This window comes from Scyliorhinus torazame, chromosome 22 (genome assembly GCF_047496885.1).
Source record: "Scyliorhinus torazame isolate Kashiwa2021f chromosome 22, sScyTor2.1, whole genome shotgun sequence".
Classification (NCBI taxonomy): domain Eukaryota; kingdom Metazoa; phylum Chordata; class Chondrichthyes; order Carcharhiniformes; family Scyliorhinidae; genus Scyliorhinus; species Scyliorhinus torazame.
In genome coordinates, this window is record NC_092728.1 from 103,505,158 (window position 1) to 103,523,606 (window position 18,449).

The 18,449-nt window shown below is 48.2% G+C and overlaps 1 protein-coding gene across 6 annotated transcripts in view; it reads left to right on the plus strand.

Moving 5' to 3' along the window:
* The window catches only part of LOC140399294 (endophilin-B2-like), a 134,890-nt gene that overhangs the window by 60,578 nt on the left and 55,863 nt on the right, over positions 1-18,449 (plus strand). For all 6 annotated transcript variants that reach the window (XM_072488784.1, XM_072488781.1, XM_072488783.1 and 3 more), the window contains exon 3: positions 8,508-8,636. In XM_072488784.1, coding sequence (XP_072344885.1) covers positions 8,508-8,636 — 129 coding nt within the window. The remainder of the gene's footprint in view (positions 1-8,507; positions 8,637-18,449) is intronic.

Here is an 18,449-nt window from a genome sequence, read left to right on the forward strand (position 1 = left end):
TTCCACCTGTGTTGCCCCTTTCAGTGACCTGTGGACCTGTACTCCTAGATCTCTTTGACTTTCAATACTCTTGAGGGTTCTACCATTCACTGTATATTCCCTACCTGCATTAGACCTTCCAAAATGCATTACCTCACATTTGTCCGGATTAAACTCCATCTGCCATCTCTCCGCCCAAGTCTCCAGACAATCTAAATCCTGCTGTATCCTCAGACAGTCCTCATCGCTATCCGCAATTCCACCAACCTTTGTGTCATCTGCAAACTTACTAATCAGACCAGTTACATTTTCCTCCAAATCATTTATATATACTACAAAGAGCAAAGGTCCCAGCACTGATCCCTGTGGAACACCACTGGTCACAGCCCTCCAATTAGAAAAGCATCCCTCCATTGCTACCCTCTGCCTTCTATGGCCTAGCCAGTTCTGTATCCACCTTGCCAGTTCACCCCTGATCCCGTGTGACTTCACCTTTTGTACTAGTCTACCATGAGGGACCATGTCAAAGGCCTTACTGAAGTCCATAAAGACAATATCTACTGCCCTACCTGCATCAATCATCTTAGTGACCTCCTCGAAAAACTCTATCAAGTTAGTGAGACACGACCTCCCCTTCACAAAACCGTGCTGCCTCTCACTAATACGTCCATTTGCTTCCAAATGGGAGTAGATCCTGTCTCTAAGAATTCTCTCCAGTAATTTCCCTACCACTGAAGTAAGGCTCACCGGCCTGTAGTTCCCAGGATTATCCTTGCTACCCTTCTTAAACAGAGGGTTTATATTCCACACAGGCTTTGTCTGTTCCCAGCCTTTTAGCCCTGACAAATGCCTCCCTTTTCTTTTTGACGAGGCCTACAATATCTTTCGTTATCCAAGGTTCCCTAAAATTGCCATATTTATCCTTCTTCCTCACAGGAACATGCCGGTCCTGAATTCCTTTCAATTGACACTTGAAAGCCTCCCACGTGTCAGATGTTGATTTGCCCTCAAACATCCGCCCCCAATCTAGGTTCTTCAGTTCCCGCCTAATATTGTTATAATTAGCCTTCCCCCAATTTAGCACATTCACCCTAGGACCACTCTTATCCTTGTCCACCAGCACTTTAAAACTTATTGAATTGTGGTCACTGTTCCTGAAATGCCCCCCTACTGAAACTTCTACCACCTGGCCGGGCTCATTCCCCAATACCAGGTCCAGTACAGCCCTTCCCTAATTGGACTGTCTACATATTGTCTTAAGAAGCCCTCCTGGATGCGCCTTACAAACTCTGCCCCGTCTAAGCCCCTGGCACTAAGTGAGTCCCAGTTAATATTGGGGAAGTTGAAGTCTCCCATCACAACAACCCTGTTGTTTTTACTCTTTTCCAAAATCTGTCTACCTATCTGCTCCTCTATCTCCCGCTGGCTGTTGGGAGGCCTGTAGTAAACCCCCAACATTGTGACTGCACCCTTCTTATTCCTGATCTCGACCCATATAGCCTCACTGCCCTCTGAGGTGTCCTCCCGTAGTACAGCTGTGATATTCTCCCTAACCAGTAGCGCAACTCCGTCACCCCTTTTACATCCCCCTCTATCCCGCTGAAACATCTAAATCCTGGAACGTTTAGCTGCCTATCCTGCCCTTCCCTCAACCAGGTCTCTGTAATGGCAACAACATCATAGTTCCAAGTACTAATCCAAGCTCTAAGTTCATCTGCCTTACCCGTAATACTTCTTGCATTAAAACATATGCACTTCAGGCCACCAGACCCGCTGTGTTCAGCAACTTCTCCCTGACTGCTCTGCCTCAGAGCCATACTGGCCCTATTCCCTAGTTCTCCCTCAATGCTCTCACCTTCTGACCTATTGCTCCCGTGCACACCCCCCCTGCCATACTAGTTTAAACCCTCCCGTGTGACACTAGTAAACCTTGCGGCCAGGATATTTATGCCTCTCCAGTTTATATGCAACCCTTCCTTCTTATATAGGTCACACCTGCCCCGGAAGAGCTCCCAGTGGTCCAGATAGCGGAAACCCTCCCTCCTACACCAGCTGTTTAGCCACGTGTTTAGCTGCTCTATCTTCCTATTTCTAGCCTCACTGGCACGTGGCACGGGGAGTAATCCCGAGATTACAACCCTGGAGGTCCTGTCTTTTAACTTTCTGCCTAGCTCCCTGAACTCCTGCTGCAGGACCTCATGCCCCTTCCTGCCTATGTCGTTAGTACCAATATGTACAACGACCTCCGCCTGTTTGCCCTCCCCCTTCAGGATGCCCGCTACCCGTTCGGAGACATCCTGGACCCTGGCACCAGGGAGGCAACATACCATCCTGGAGTCTCTTTCACGTCCACAGAAGCGCCTATCTGTGCCCCTGATTATAGAGTCCACTATGACTATTGCTCTTCTGCGCTTTGACCCTCCCTTCTGAACATCAGAGCCAGCCGTGGTGCCACTGCTCCGGCTGCTGCTGTTTTCCCCTGATAGGCTATCCCCTCCGACAGTATCCAAAGGGGTATACCTGTTCGAGAGGGGGACAACCACAGGGGATTCCTGCACTGACTGCCTGCCCTTTCTGGTGGTCACCCATTTCTCTGCCTGCACCTTGGGTGTGACCACATTTATATAACTGCGATCTATGACGCGTTCCGCCACCTGCATGCTCCTAAGTGCATCAAACTGCTGCTCCAACCGAACCATGCGGTCTGTGAGGAGCTCCAGTTGGGTGCACTTTCTGCAGATGAAGCCATCCGGGATGCTGGAAGCCTCCCGGACCTGCCACTTCTCACAGTCAGTGGGTGGTGGGGAAGGGGTCGGCATGGGAGCGTATGGAGGCAGCTTCATGCAAGGGCACCAGTCGTGGGGCGATGGTAACTGCGCGTCTGCCATTCCCGCCGGCACGGTACTCCACCAGCCCCGTGGTGGTGGCAGCCCTGAGAGTCTGGGGGCAATGGAGGAGACATGTGGGAGCAGAGGGAGCATCGGTCTGGTCCCCAATCTGTAATAATCACCGGTTTGCCCCGGGAAGTATGGATGGGGGGTTCCGGATATGGCGGAGAGCAGGGATTGTGAGGATGGGGGATATGTTTAAAGAGGGGAGCTTTCCGAGTATGAGGGCGCTGGAGGAGACGTTTGGGTTGGCGAGGGCAAACAAATTCAGGTATCTGCAGGTGCGGGACTTCCTACGTAAACAGGTGACAACATTCCCGCTACTACCGCTAAGGGGGATTCAGGACAGGGTAGTTTCCAGAGGGTGGGTAGGAGAAGGGAGCGTCTCTGACATTTATAAGGAGCTTATGGGGTCGGAGGAGACGCAGCTGAAGCGCAAGTGGGAGGAGGAGCTGGGAGGAGAGATAGAGGATGGTCTGTGGGCAGATGCGTTGAGTAGAGTCAACACGTCCGCAACATGTACCAGGCTCAGCCTGATACAATTTAAGGTTGTTCACCAGGCTCACATGACAGTGGCGTAGATGAGCAGATTCTTTGGGGTGGAAGACAGGTGTGCAAAATGTGCGGGAGGACCAGCGAACCATGTCCACATGTTCTGGACATGTCCGAAGCTTCGGGGATTCTGACAGGGGTTTGCAGATGTCATGTCCACGGTGTTAAAAACAAGGGTGGCACTGAGTCCAGAGGTGGCGATTTTCGGGGTGTCAGAAGACCCGGGAGTCCAGGAGGAGAAAGAGGCAGACGTTCTGGCCTTTGTTTCCCTGGTAGCCCGGAGACGGATATTATTAGCTTGGAGGGACTCAAAGCCCCCGAAGTCGGAGACCTGGCTATCGGGCATGGCTAGCTTTCTCTGTTTGGAGAAAATCAAGTTCGCCTTGAGAGGGTCACTGTTAGGGTTCGCCCGGAGGTGGCAACCGTTCATCGACTTCTTCGCGGGAAATTAAGCAGAGGGGGATGGGGTTAGTTTAGCTTCGAGTAGGGGGTTAATAAAGGTGGGACCTGAAAGGAAGGGAGACGGCTTTTGCACTATGTTTCTAATTTCATGTACATTGTTTATTTTGTTGTTGTTAACAATATCAAAAATACCCCTCCATAAAATGTTTATTAAAAAAATAATAATAATATGTGGATCAAATGGGTAAGATAGGCATAATGTTGGACTTATCTCAATGGAATCTACACCGTGCCAATAGAAAGGTCCATTTATCACTGTATAGACAATTATTGTTCAAAATATAAAAAATGGCTAGGACTAAGTGACCAAGACGATTATTCCAATACTTCACATACAAATGGATGAAAGCAGTACTTTTAAATTACTTTAAAAAATAATTACTGATGTGCACACCAAATCCCGTCCGTATCATAGAATCCCTGCAGCACAGAAGGAAACCATTCAGCCCATCGACTACACCGACCCTCCGAAAGAGCCCCCTACCTAGGGCCAATCCCCCCGCCTTATCCTTGTAATCCCACCTAACCTTTTGGACACAAAGGGGCAATTTAGCACGGCCAATCCACCTAACCTGCACATCTTTGGACTTGTGGGAGGAAACCGGAGCACCCGGAGGAAACCCACGCACACACGGGGAGGATGTGCAGACTCCGCACAGACGGTGACCCAAGGTCGGAATCGAACCCGGGTCCCTGGCGCTGCGAAGCAGCTGTGCTAACCACCGTGCGGCCCTGGCTGCGTTGCAAGGCTGTGTAATTTTTAGTAGTAGAAATTTGGAGATTACTCTTACTCTGGGTGACCTATGCGCAGTATGGCCTTCTGACATCGAAGTGTCCTTTTTGTTATCTGCAGACTGGGTTCGTTCAGTGCCCTCTTCGGCAGCCTCGCATCTTCTATCCCCTCTCGTCCTGCCTCCTCAATTTGACATCCAAGACTCCGCTGCCTCTTTCTTAACCCCTTCCCATTCACCCAAACATTCGCTCTGCTGACTGACCTGGATCAGCTCCCTGTCCAACCAACGGGACAAATTTAACATGTTTGTCTTTGTTTTCAAATCCACTCATTGGCCCCCCCCCCCTTCTGATTGTTTGAGACCCTTGGATCTGCGGTCCCCTCCCACCCCCCTATCGATATTCCCTTCACCCCTCTCTAGGTGCTCGTCCCGTCGACTCTCCAGGCACTAAGCCCCTCGCCGAATATCTCTGATCCTCCATCTCTCGCTTCTTTAGCTCACCCCTTTGAGTGCGATTTTGGTCACCTGTCTGAATGGTGTTGTCCTGTTTGAGAACGTTACTCCCGTGGAGCTCCTTGAGACACTTTCCGATGTTGAAGGTTCTCTGGTAATCCTGGCATTGACTGGGTTTTGCTCGTTGCAGTTCAACTCTTCAACACAGGAGATGGGTGCGAAGAAAGATGGAAAAGACGACTACTGGACGGAAGTGAAAGGTTATAGAATCTTACAGCACAGGTGGAGGCCATTCAGCCCATCATACGTATGCTAGCTTTTAGAAAAAACTGTCCATTTTTCTTGCGCACCACACCATTTTCCCCATAACCTGAAAATCAGCTCTCTTCAAATATGAAAATTCCTACTCTGTCTGATTCCACCGTTCTTTCAGACTGGGCATTCCAGATCTGAACACTTGGTGAAGTAATTTCTCTTTGTTTTCCCCTCTTGAAAATATAATTTGACCCCCACCAAACAAATATAAGAAATAGGATCAGGCCATTCAGTCCAGCAAGTCAAAGAACAAAGATCAATACCGCACAGGAACAGGCCCTTCGGGCCTCCAAGCCTGCGTCAAGTGTCCTATCGAGACCAACCGCCTATCCTTCTGTACCCCGTCTGTTCATGTGCCTATCCAGATAGGTCTTAATGGTCACTAACCACCTCACTTGGCAGTGCATTCCAGGCCACCACAACCCTCTGTGTAAAAAAAACTTACCCCGTACGTCTCCACTGAACCTTTTTCCCCCCGCACCTTGAACTTGTGCCCCCTTGTAATTGTCATTTCCGCCCTGGGAAAAAGCCTCCAACTGTTCCCCCTATCTATACCCCTCATAATTTTATAAACTTCTATCAGGTCGCCCCTAAGCCTCCGTCTCTCTAGGGAGAACAATCCCAGTTTATTCAATCTCTCCTCATAGCTAATACCCTCCATACCAGGCAACATCCTGGTAAACCTTTTCTGTACTCTCTCCAAAGCCTCCACATCCTTCTGGTAGTGCGGTGACCAGAATTGGACACAGTATTCCAAATGTGGCCTAACCAACGTTCTATATAAGTGTAACATAATTTATACTCGATGCCTCGTCCCATGAAGGTAAGCATGCCCACCAAGGTATTGCCCAGCATTTATTGCCCATCCCTAATTGCCCTCGAGAAGGTGGTGGTGAGCTGCCTTCTTGAAGCACCTCAGCCCTTGTAGCTGTTGGCTGATCTTATCTTGAGTCCCATCTTCCTGCAGTCCAGAGGGACCGGACTGTCATGAATCACAAAATGTTAGTGCGCAGGTACAGCAGGAAGGCCAATGGGGTGGGGGCCTTTATTGCAAGGCGGCTGATGTATACAAGTGGGGAGAGTTTGCTCCAAATGTACAGGGTATCGGAGACACCACATCCACAGCCTCCTTGAGGGGAGCGAATTTTAGGTTTACCATTCGTTGGAGAAAGTGCTTTCGGATCTAATTTCTGCAACGCTTGGTTCTAGTTTTAAGAATATTCCCCCTTATTGTGGACTTGCCCCCACCAGAGGGCAACCCTCCTGAACCCTTTTATAACTGTAAACATCTTGAATTGATCCCCTACCCACCTTCCGAATTCAAGCGAATACAAACTATTAATGCAACCAGTCCTCATAAGTTAACCCTTTAGCCTCTGGGTGGTTGGGACGATCCCATGCTGCACCCTCTCCAATGGGGGGGGGGGGGTAGGGTTGGGGGGGTTTACTTTAATCAAATGCTTCCTCCTTGTTGTATTAAATCTTTAATCGTTTGCATCATCCATGTTACTCTGGCCTTGCTCATTGCCATTTTTATATATTTTCTGTAGGAGGATTTACATTATGTCTGCTTATGCATATAGAATATAGAATTTACAGTGCAGAAGGAGGCCACTCGGCCCATCGAGTCTGAACCGGCTCTTGGAATGAGCACCGACCCAAGGTCCACACCTCCACCCTATCCCCATAACCCAATAACCCCTCCTCAACTTTTTGGACACGAAGGGCAATTTATCATGGCCAATCCACCTAACCTGCGCATCTTTGGACTGTGGGAGGAAACCGGAGCACCCGGAGGAAACCCACGCACACACGGGGAGGACGTGCAGACTCCGCAGACAGTGACCCAAGCCGGGAATCGAACCTGGGACCCTGGAGCTGTGAAGCAATTGTGCTAACCACTGTGCTACCGTGCTGCCTATTCACAAAATCCTCCACCCAGCTCCCTCTTCATCTCACCCAATCCACTATCCTTCTATTCATTTCTCCTGTGTGTTAATCCAGTTTTCCCCTAAATTAAATCAATACTGTTCACCTCAACCACTCTCCATGGGAGCAAATTCCACTTTCACACCACTCTCTCACACTCACTCACTCTCTCACTCTCTTTCTCTATCACTCTCTCTCTATTTCTCTCACTCTCTCTTTCTCTCTCTCGCTCTCTCTCACTCACTCACTCTCTCACTCTCACTCACTCTCTCGCTCTCTCTCTTTCTCTCTCTCTCTTTCTCCCTCCGGGTAAAGATGTTTCTCCTGAATTCCCAATTGGATTTAAGACTAACTGTTTTATAGTCATGGCCCCCAAATTCTGGTCTCCTGTAAACATTTCTACACCTTCTCAGATCCTTTCATATATTGATCAAAATCATCCCTCATTGACCAAATCATCAGCTAGTTCAGACTTGCCTAATTAAGTTTAACCCCCTCACTATACCCTCCTGATAGCTATGCCCCTCGCCATACCCTCCAGTTGGCTATGCCCCTCGCTATACCCTCCAGATAGCCGTGGCCCCTCTATCCCGCTATGCCCCTCACTATACTCTCCTGATAGCTATGCCCCTCGCTATACCCTCCTGAAAGCTATGCCCCTCACTATACCCTCCTGATAGCTATGCCCCTCACTATACCCTCCTGATAGCTAGGCCTCTCGCTATACCATCCTGATAGCTATGCACCTCGCTATACCCTCCTGATAGCTATGCCCCTCGCTATACCCTCCTGCTATCTATGCCCCTCGCTATACCCTCCTGATAGCTATGCCCCTCTATATTCCCTCCTGATAGCTATACCCCTCGCTATACCCTCCTGATAGCTATGCCCCTCTATATTCCCTCCTGATAGCTATACCCCTTACTATACCCTCCTGATATCTATGCCCCTAGCTATACCCTCCTGATAGCTATGCCCCTCTATATTCCCTCCTGATAGCTATACCCCTCACTATACCCTCCTGATAGCTATGCCCCTCACTATACCCTCCTGATAGCTATGCCCCTCACTATACCCTCCTGATAGCAGTTGAACAGTTTTATAGGCACAGGGGTCAGCAGCAGTGGGTCAATGATCTCTGAGCTTGAAGCAAGTTAACAAGCCGACTCTAATCCAGTTTCTTCACTCCCTTCAGGTGCTCGAATTGAAGAATTCCTTTACGAGAAGCTTGATCGCAAGATCCCCTCCCGGATCACCAATGGCGAGCTGCTGGGCCAGTATATGATTGACGCTGCCAGTGAGTTTGGACCTGGGACCCCTTACGGTGAGATCCCCAAGAGTTAAACCAGTTACAAACAGTGCCAGCCATTCTCACGCCTCTGAATCCGAAGGTTCTGAGTTCAAGCCCCACACCTCTGCTTCAGCACCAACATCTGGACTGGCGCACCAGCGCGGTGCTGAGGGAGTGCTGCACTGCCGGAGGTGCTGAGCTGTTTAACCAGCTCTCCAGCTGGCCCCTCCGAGCTGAGTCCACAAAAGATCAGCCATGATCTCATTGAATGGTGGAGCAGGCTCGAGGGGCCAGATGGCCGACTCCTGCTCCTAGTTCTTATGTTCTTAAGTCCTTCTGAAGCCCGCCTGCTTCCTCAATACGACCTGCCCCTCTCCAGATCTTTGTATCATCTGCAAACTTAGCAACCGTGCCTTCAGTTCCTTGTTAAGAAGGTGTACGGTGTGTTAGCTTTTATTGGTAGAGGGATTGAGTTTCAGAACCATGAGGTCATGTTGCAGCTGTACAAAACTCTGGTGCGGCCGCATTTGGAGTATTGCGTGCAATTCTGGTCGCCGCATTATAGGAAGGATGTGGAAGCATTGGAAAGGGTACAGAGGAGATTTACCAGGATGTTGCCTGGTATGGAGGGAAGATCTTATGAGGAAAGGCTGAGGGACTTGAGGCTGTTTTCGTTAGAGAGAAGAAGGTTAAGAGGTGACTTAATTGAGGCATACAAGATGATCAGAGGATTGGATAGGGTGGACAGTGAGAGCCACCTTCCTCAGATGGTGATGTCTAGCACGAGGGGACATAACTTTAAATTGAGGGGAGATAGATATGGGACAGATGTCAGAGGTAGGTTCTTTACTCAGAGAGTAGTAAGGGCGTGGAATGCCCTGCCTGCAACAGTAGTGGACTCGCCAACACTAAGGGCATTCAAATGGTCATTGGATAGACATATAGATGATAAGGGAATAGTGTAGATGGGCTTTAGAGTGGTTTCACAGGTCGGTGCAACATCGAGGGCCGAAGGGCCTGTACTGCGCCGTAATGTTCTCTGTTCTGCCAGATCGTTAATGTGTATTGTAAAAAGTTGTGGGCCCAGAGGTACACCACTAGCCGCCGGCTGCCATCCTGAAAAAGACCCCTTTATCCCCACTCTCTGCCTTCTGCCAGTCAGCCAATCCTCTATCCATGCCAGGATCTTACCCTGAACACCATGGGCTCTTAACATATTTAAGAGTCTCCTCTGCAGCACCTTGTCAAAGACCTTCTGGAAATCTAAATAAATCACATCCTTTGTCTAACTTCCTTGTTACTTCCTCAAAGAACTCCCAAAACAAGGACACAGGGGCTGGTTTAGCACACTGGGCTAAATCGCTGGCTTTTAAAGCAGACCCAGGCAGGCCAGCGGCACGGTTCGATTCCCGTACCAGCCTCCCCGAACAGGCGCCGGAATGTGGCGACTAGGGGCTTTTCACAGTAACTTCATTGAAGCCTACTCGTGACAATAAGCGAATTTCATTCATTCATTTCAAAACCTTAAAATGAGAGCTATTCAGGGATGATATCAGGAAACGTTTGTCACACAAGGGGGTGTGGAAATCTGAAACTCTTTCCCCCCCCCCCCTAAAATAAATGCTGTTGATGCTGGGGGCAGGGGTGAGGTTCAATTAAGCATTGAGATTGGTTAAGATTATGAAGGTAAGATTATGACACCAAGGAGGGCAGGTGGAGTTGCGTTCCTGATCAGCCGACTGACGAAAACTCGAGGGGCTGAATGGCCTCCTCCTGTTGTTATGTTCTTGGTGGGTTATCCCTGTGTTTCGTGCTGACCGAGGTCTCGCTGCAGTTACTCGATCTCAAACACTCAGCAAATGAGCAACGGTATCACTTGGCTTCAGGAAATAAATAAGTAGTAATGTAATGGATCCATTGTAATGGATACTGGGGACTGGGGGTGGGAGTGGGCGAATGGCAGCAGGCATCGGGTCAGACACCCGATGGGGAAATGGTGTGCAGGGAGGTGGGGGAGGGGGCGGGGGGACAGGTTTGTTGCACGGTATTCCAGTCTGCAATCCCGCTCTGTCCTTGGCAGCACTGCAGGCACATTGTTCAGCTTTGAGAGTCCAGCATTTTTTTCTCAGACAATTAGTTTCCAACCCACTTTGCAAATTGAGGAATGTCATTGGGTACAATATAATCTCTGACTCATTAACCCCCTAATGTTGTCCAGGGATATGATAGCCTGCACCAAGGAACCTTTCACTGCTCCCTCCTGGTGCCTTGACAGACCTGGAAGAGTTTCTTGTGATGTATCCAATCTGTCCTCTCCCCCCTCATTTGATTTGATTTGATTTACTGTCACATGGACCGAAGTACAGTGAAAAATATTTTTCTGCGGCCGAGGGAACGTACACAGTCCGTACATAGTAGACACAAGAATAATCAACAGAGAACATTGACAAATGGTACATCGACAAACAGTGATTGGTTACAGTGCGGAACAAGGGGCCAAACAAAGCAAATACATGAGCAAGAGCAGCATAGGGCGTTGTGAATAGTGTTCTTAGTGGTGGCGAGCTTGTGTGATCCGTTGGGCTGAGTTCACCACACTCTGCAGTTTCTTGCGATGCATCCCAATGTATTTGCCATTGCTGAATTACAGGAAAACTTGTTTTGGTTTCTCTCTGGTGTCCATTTCTCATGCAAGCTCTGACTGACAATATCATTAGGCTATTTGGCTCAGAGAGGCATTTCTAACTGGCCTGATGTTGTGAATCTTCATGGATTCCCCCCCCCCACTTCCTGTATGGTCATTGGGAAACATCCCGAATTTCCTTCACAGCTGCTTGTACAGCAGAGGTAGGATGCCTGCTCTCCTCTCGCCTCAGATTTCCTCTTAGTTAAGACATTTAAAAAGATTTACGCACATCTGAGAGGGCGGGTAGAGGCTTTGATTTAACCTCTCGTCCAAAAGAAGGCATCTCCGCCAGTGCAGCACTCCCTCAGTGCTGACCCTCTGACAGTGCGGCACTCCCTCAGTGCTGACCCTCTGACAGTGCAGCACTCCCTCAGTACTGACCCTCTGACAGTGCAGCACTCCCTCAGTACTGACCCTCTGACAGTGCAGCACTCCCTCAGTACTGACCCTCTGACAGTGCAGCACTCCCTCAGTACTGACCCTCTGACAGTGCAGCACTCCCTCAGTACTGACCCTCTGACAGTGCGGCACTCCCTCAGTACTGACCCTCTGACAGTGCGGCACTCCCTCAGTACTGACCCTCTGACAGTGCAGCACTCCCTCTGTCAGCCTTGATTATGTCCCCAGTGGAATCGAGGGCGGGGGGGTTGGAGACAGAGAGATATATAGACTGATTATATAAGCTGGTGTTTCTACTTTGTGTATCCTCGCAGTGAAATTCTCATCAGTGGCTGGCAGCTCTGTGGGAGGCTGCAATTTGCTCGTGTGTGCAGTATGCCTCTGGGAACTTGCTGCTGTGGATGTGGGCATTGATGGGACGGGCTAGGGGGGGGGGGGAGGGGTGCAGAGGGCTGCTGGATCGAGGGGCCCTCCTGCTCAGCTGCCCTTATGCACAATCACAGGTGACACCCAGGACGGCGGCACGTGTTAAACACCGAGTGTGTAAAAAATTAAAATAAAAAAAAAATCGAAAGACGCCATGTATTGAGAAAACTGGCCACGCACAACGATGAAACATCACAGGGTCACTGGATCAGGGGTCACTGGACCAGGGGTCAGGGGTCACTGGCTGTGAGCCAGGAGTCACTTTCAGTGACATTTTGCAAAACTAAATTGTAACCCAGGGAACGGTTGATAATTACAGATTCTGTCATTCCGCAACAGGGGGTTAGAATTCTTTAATTGTCCTACTTAAAAATGAAAATTAATCTGTGGGAATTAAAGGGAATGTTCCAGTGTGAGGGAGGTGAAAATCTCCCATTTTCTGAGCGCCTATTCCGAATTATTTTGTTTTTGTTTCCTTCGCTGTGAATTCAAAATCCACCGAAAGAATATTATCTTTTTAGTATTTTGCTCATTCATCCTCCTGTCTCCTATTAAAATCTTTTCGCTACTTCCTTTACCCAGAACTCCGGGGCACTTTTATTAATAACTGCCAGAATAATTTAGAAAGGGTAAAGATTGATGGAAAAAGCATATAGCTGTCACAGTTTAATGTATTGTAGATATTGAAAATATTAAAGTGCGTTTTGCCTTCTTGCTCGCGCTCTCTCTCTCTCTCTCTCTCTCTCCCTCTCTCTCAAACTCACTCTCAGTGTCTCTCTCTCTCCTGCCCTCCCTCTCCCGCCCTCCATCTCTCCCCCAGCCTTCCTCTCCCTTGCCCTCTCTCTCTCTCTCCCCCTCTCTCTCAAACTCACTCTCAGTGTCTCTCTCTCTCCTGCCCTCCCTCTCCCGCCCTCCATCTCACCCCCAGCCTTCCGCTCCCTCGCCCTCTCTTTCTCTCTCTCTCTCTCTCTCTCTCTCCCTCCCTCTTTCACACTCATTCTCTCTTGCACACTCTCTTTCTCTCTCTCTCTTTCGCAAACTCACTCTCTTCCCTGTCCACTCCCACTCCTGCCCTCCGCCTCTACCCTGGCCTCCCTCTCTCCCCCTCCCTCTCTCCCCCTCCTGCCCTCCCCTTCCACTCTCACTCTCACTCCCTCTTGGCCTTCCTCTCAGCCTCCCACACACACGCACACACTCTCTCTCTCTTTCTTTCTCTCTGGCCCTCTCCCTCTCCCTATTCCTCCCCTTCCAACTCTACATTCCCCTCTCTCTCCCGCCCTCTATTCCCCGCTCCCCCTCACTCCCTTCTCGCTCTTTCTTTCCTCAGACCCCTCTCTCTGTTTCCCCCCCTCTCTCTCTTCTCTTCTCTGTCTCTCTCACTCTCTCCCTCTCTGTCTCACTCCCCTCCTCGCCTCACTCCCCTCCTCGCCTCTCTCTCTCGCTTTCCATTGTGCTAACGTGATGCCCCTCAATCACCCTTTAACCACAGAAATATTGTCTTAACATATACTAAAAACCTACTCGCTTAGCATAAACATAAATGAGAAACCTGGAGAATATTAGGAACCTAGTCTGAGATTATGAGATTATGTAGAATTTCCAGCAACGAAACAGGCCATTCAGCCTGTTCTGTAATCTCTCCTCACGTGCTAACCCTCGGTGTCCAGGTATTGTTCTGCTAAATTTATCCTGCACTTCCCCCAGGGCCGATACACCTTTCCTGCGATATGGAGCACATACCAGCTCAGAGTAACTCCAGGCATGGCCTAACCAGGGATGTTTAAAGCTCTACCATAAATTCTACTCCTTTGTATGTTAGTCTTCTGGATATAAAGTCCAACACCTGCATACCTGCCCCCTCCAGGTATCTTTGGACAGCCATTGGTTCAGACTTTTCACCATTTAGAAGGAACTCTGTTCTGTCCTTTTTATCCACAAATATGGTAGCCCTCATTTTTACCTCTGTTAAAATCCAGTTGTCATTATTTTCTTATTAATTTGTGGGTTGTGGCCATCGCTGGCTCGGCCAGCATTTATTGCCCATCCCTAGTTGCCCTTGAGAAGGTGGTGGTGAGCCGCCTTGAACCGCTGCAGTCCCTGAGGTGTAGGTACACCCACTGTGCTGTCAGGGAGGGAGCTCCAGGATTTGACCCAGTGACCGGGAAGGAACGGCCGATATATTTCCAAATCAGGATGGTACGGGTCTCAAGAGGTGAACTTCCAGGTGATGGTGTTCCCATTGGTCTGCGACCTTCGTCCTTCTAGATGGTCGAGGTTGCGGGTTTGGAAGGTGCTGTCGAAGGAGCCTTGGTGAGTTCCTGCAGTGGTACACGTGACTGCCACTGTGGGTCGGTGGTGGAGGGCGTAGATGTTTGTGGGAGGGGTGCCAATCAAGTGGGCATGTTTGTCCTGGATGGTGTGAAGCTTCTTTAGTGTTGTTGGAGTTTTGTCCATCAATATCTCAGCTTCCATCCAAACTGCTTCCAATCCCACCCATCTTTGTGTCATTGGCAGATATGGATTAGTAACTTTCAGCATCTAGGATCATCCTCGCTTTACCAATGACGATCGTGTTTGCCGTTGCCGAGGTGCTGAGCTCCAGAATTCCTCCTCTCAACCTCTGCATATCTTTTCTCCTTTAAGGTGCTCCTTTCAGACATGGTTCTGTGACAAGGTTTTTGACCGTTGACCCTAACACCTCCTTATGTGGGTTAGTGCTGAGGTTTTGTTTTTGTGAGGGCTCCCGTGAAGTATCTTTGGGACATTTCTCAAGATAAAAGTGCTTGCTTAATGTGAAGTGTTGCTACAGTGAAATTGCTGAGGTAAGGAATGAATTAATTGCTGAGGTAATCCATGTGAGGTAACAAATTAGTTAATTGCTGAGGTAATCTGTGTGAGATAACGAATGAGTTAATTGCTGAAGTAATCAGGGTGAGATAACGAATTAGTTAATTGCTGAGGTAATGGGTGTGAGGTAAAGAGTGAGTTAATTGCTGAGGTAATCAGTATGAGGTAATGAGTGAGTTAATTGCTGTAATCGGTGTGAGATAACGAGTGAGTTAATTGCTGAGGTAACGAGTGAGTTAATTGAGGAGGTAATCGGTGTGAGATAACGAATGAGTTAATTGCTGAGGTAATCAGCATGAGGTAACAAATGAGTTAATTGCTGAGGTAATCGGTGTGAGATAATGAATGAGTTAATTGCTGAGGTAATCAGCGTGAGGTAATGAATGAGTTAATTGCTGAGGTAATGAGTGAGGTAACAAATGAGTTAATTGCTGAGGTAATCAGTGTGAGATAACGAGTGAGCTAATTGCTGAGGTAATGAATGTGAGGTAATGAATGGGTTAATTTCTGAGGTAATCAGTGTGAGGTGGGGCAGCACGGTGGCGCAGTGGGTTAGCCCTGTTGCCTCACGGCGCTGAGGTCCCAGGTTCGATCCCGGCTCTGGGTCACTGTCATGTGTGGAGTTTGCAATTCTCCCCGCGTTTGCGTGGGTTTCGCCCCCACAACCCAAAGATGTGCAGGATAGGTGGGTTGGCCATGCTTAATTGGAAAAAATGAATTGGGCACTCTAAATTTTAAAAAAAATCAGTGTGTGGTAACAAATGAGTTAATTGCTGAGGTAATGAGTGTGAGGTAAGGAATGAGTTAATTGCTGAGGTAATGAGTGAGGTAAGGAATGAGTTAATTGCTGAGGTAATGAGTGTGAGGTAAGGAATGAGTTAATTGCTGAGGTAATGAGTGTGAGGTAACAAATGAGTTAATTGCTTAGGTAATGAGTGAGGTAAGGAATGAGTTAATTGCTGAGGTAATGAGTGTGAGGTAACAAATGAGTTAATTGCTGAGGTAATCAGTGTGAGGTTACAAATGAGTTAATTGCTGAGGTAATGAGTGAGGTAAGGAATGAGTTAATTGCTGAGGTAATGAGTGTGAGGTAAGGAATGAGTTAATTGCTGAGGTAATGAGTGTGAGGTAAGGAATGAGTTAATTGCTGAGGTAATGAGTGAGGTAAGGAATGAGTTAATTGCTGAGGTAATGAGTGTGAGGTAAGGAATGAGTTAATTGCTGAGGTAATGAGTGAGGTAAGGAATGAGTTAATTGCTGAGGTAATGAGTGTGAGGTAAGGAATGAGTTAATTGCTGAGGTAATGAGTGTGAGGTAAGGAATGAGTTAATTGCTGAGGTATTGAGTGTGAGGTAATGAATGTCCATCAATTTGATCAAAGCCGACAATTCTTTTGTTGATGCAGATTTATGTTGTAAAGTATTTGACGCTGCCAATAATGGCCGTAAACTCTGCACCATTTGCTTGAGAGAGAACAGCGTGGGGAGAGTTAGAGGGAGGTGTGCATTTATGTGGAGCCTTTCACGGCATCTAGACATCCTAAAGTCCTTCACAGCCAATCCTGGACAATAATCCGTTTAATTCGCTGGTGAAATGTTTTTTTTAATTTAATGTTCTCTTCTGCATTCGCCCCATCTCTTCGACGTTTTGAAGAAGAAAGGAATATTGAAGGTTAATTTGCGACCTGTGCCATTTTAGTTAAGTCGTTATCTATAGGTGGTCAATTGGTTTTCCCATTTGCACTGGGTCTATGCTGAATTATTGATGTCTGGGTGATGATAAGGGCACTTTGTTGCTTGGCGGAGGCCCGGAAACAATTCAGCCGTGTTTACTGCTCCTGATTACTGTCCATTAACCCATCCGAAGAGAGCAGTCTACCACTTGGTACGGCACTTGAATGCTGCTGAACAGAGAGACCCTATTGCTGAATCTTTTTGTCTTGCACCTATCAGGACAAATACAAGAATACCAAATTTCACAGACAATCGCAACAATGTATCCTGCAGGAGGAAAGAGGGTTAATTGGTTGTCAAGTTAACTCTGATTGGCGGAAGCGTTGCCATGGAGAGTATTAGAGAGCATTCCGTACAATGGGAGAACTAAGCTTAACTACAACAATCCAATCACAAATCCTACTGGCATTTTCTTGTCCAGTGGGGATGACTAATGGGATCCTAGAAGACTCCCGGGACTGATTCCACCTTCTGGATAGTTGGCTAACCACATAAATGGTATGGCTACAAGAACAAGTCAGAGGCTAGGCAGCGAGTAACTCACCCCCTGACTCCCCAAAGCCTGTCCACCACCTACAAGGCACAAGTCAGGAGATTAATGGAATACTATCATCCATTGCCTGGATGAGCGCAGCTCCAACAACACTCAAGAAACTTGACACAATCCAGGGCAAAACAGCCCCTTGATTGGCACCCCAAACATTCACTCCCTCCACCACGCACAGTAGCAGCCGTGTGTACCATCTACAAGAGGTACTACAGGAACTCACCAAAGCTCCTCGGATAGCACCTTCCAAACCCTCTACCACACAGAAGGACAAGGACAGCAGATACCAATACCCAAAGATGAGCAGGGTAGGTGAACTGGCCACGCCAAATTGCCCCTTAATTGGAATTTCTTTTAAAAAGCAAATTCGTACAAGTGCAGATGTTGTGATGACTGAGACAGGAAACATTGTCTTAACATTATACTGAAAACCTGCTCACTTAGTATAAACACAAATGAGAATAATCCTGGAGAATATTAGGAACCTATTCTGAGATTATGTAGAATTTACAGCACCGAAACAGGTCATTCAGCCTATCGGCTCTGTGCCAGTGTAAACGTTCCACCAACACATTTACCCATCCTATTTCATTTCATCCTATCACCACATCCTTCTATTCCTTTCTCCCTCATGTTGTCGATCCCCCTTAAATGTGTACGTTATATTCGCCTCACCCACTCCATAATGGTACGTGACTTCTGTTATGGGCAGGGCTTAGAAACTCCAAAGTATATTATGCAGTCCACCTGACCTACAACCTTTTTGTTGAATCATAGAATCTACAGTGCAGAAGGAGGCCATTCAGCCCATCGCGTCTGCACCGGCCCTTGGAAAGAGCACCCCACCTAAGCTCCCAATTCCAACCTATCCCCGTTACCCAGTAACCCCACCTAACCTTTTTCGACATTAAGGGCAATTTATCATGGCCAATCCACCTAACCTGCACATCTTTGGACTGTGGGAGGAAACCGGAGCACCCGGAGGAAACCCACCCAGACACGGGGGGAGAACGTGCAGACTCCGCACAGACAGCGACCCAAGTCGGGAATCGAACCTGGGACCCTGGCACTGTGAAGCAACTCTGCTAACCACAGAATTTGGCTAGGATGAGCGCAAGAGCCCTCCCTTCAGGTGTGATTCACCTTAATCAAAACGAGCTTTATTCTTAATAACTTAGTTAACATATATAAATAAACACCCAGCAAGA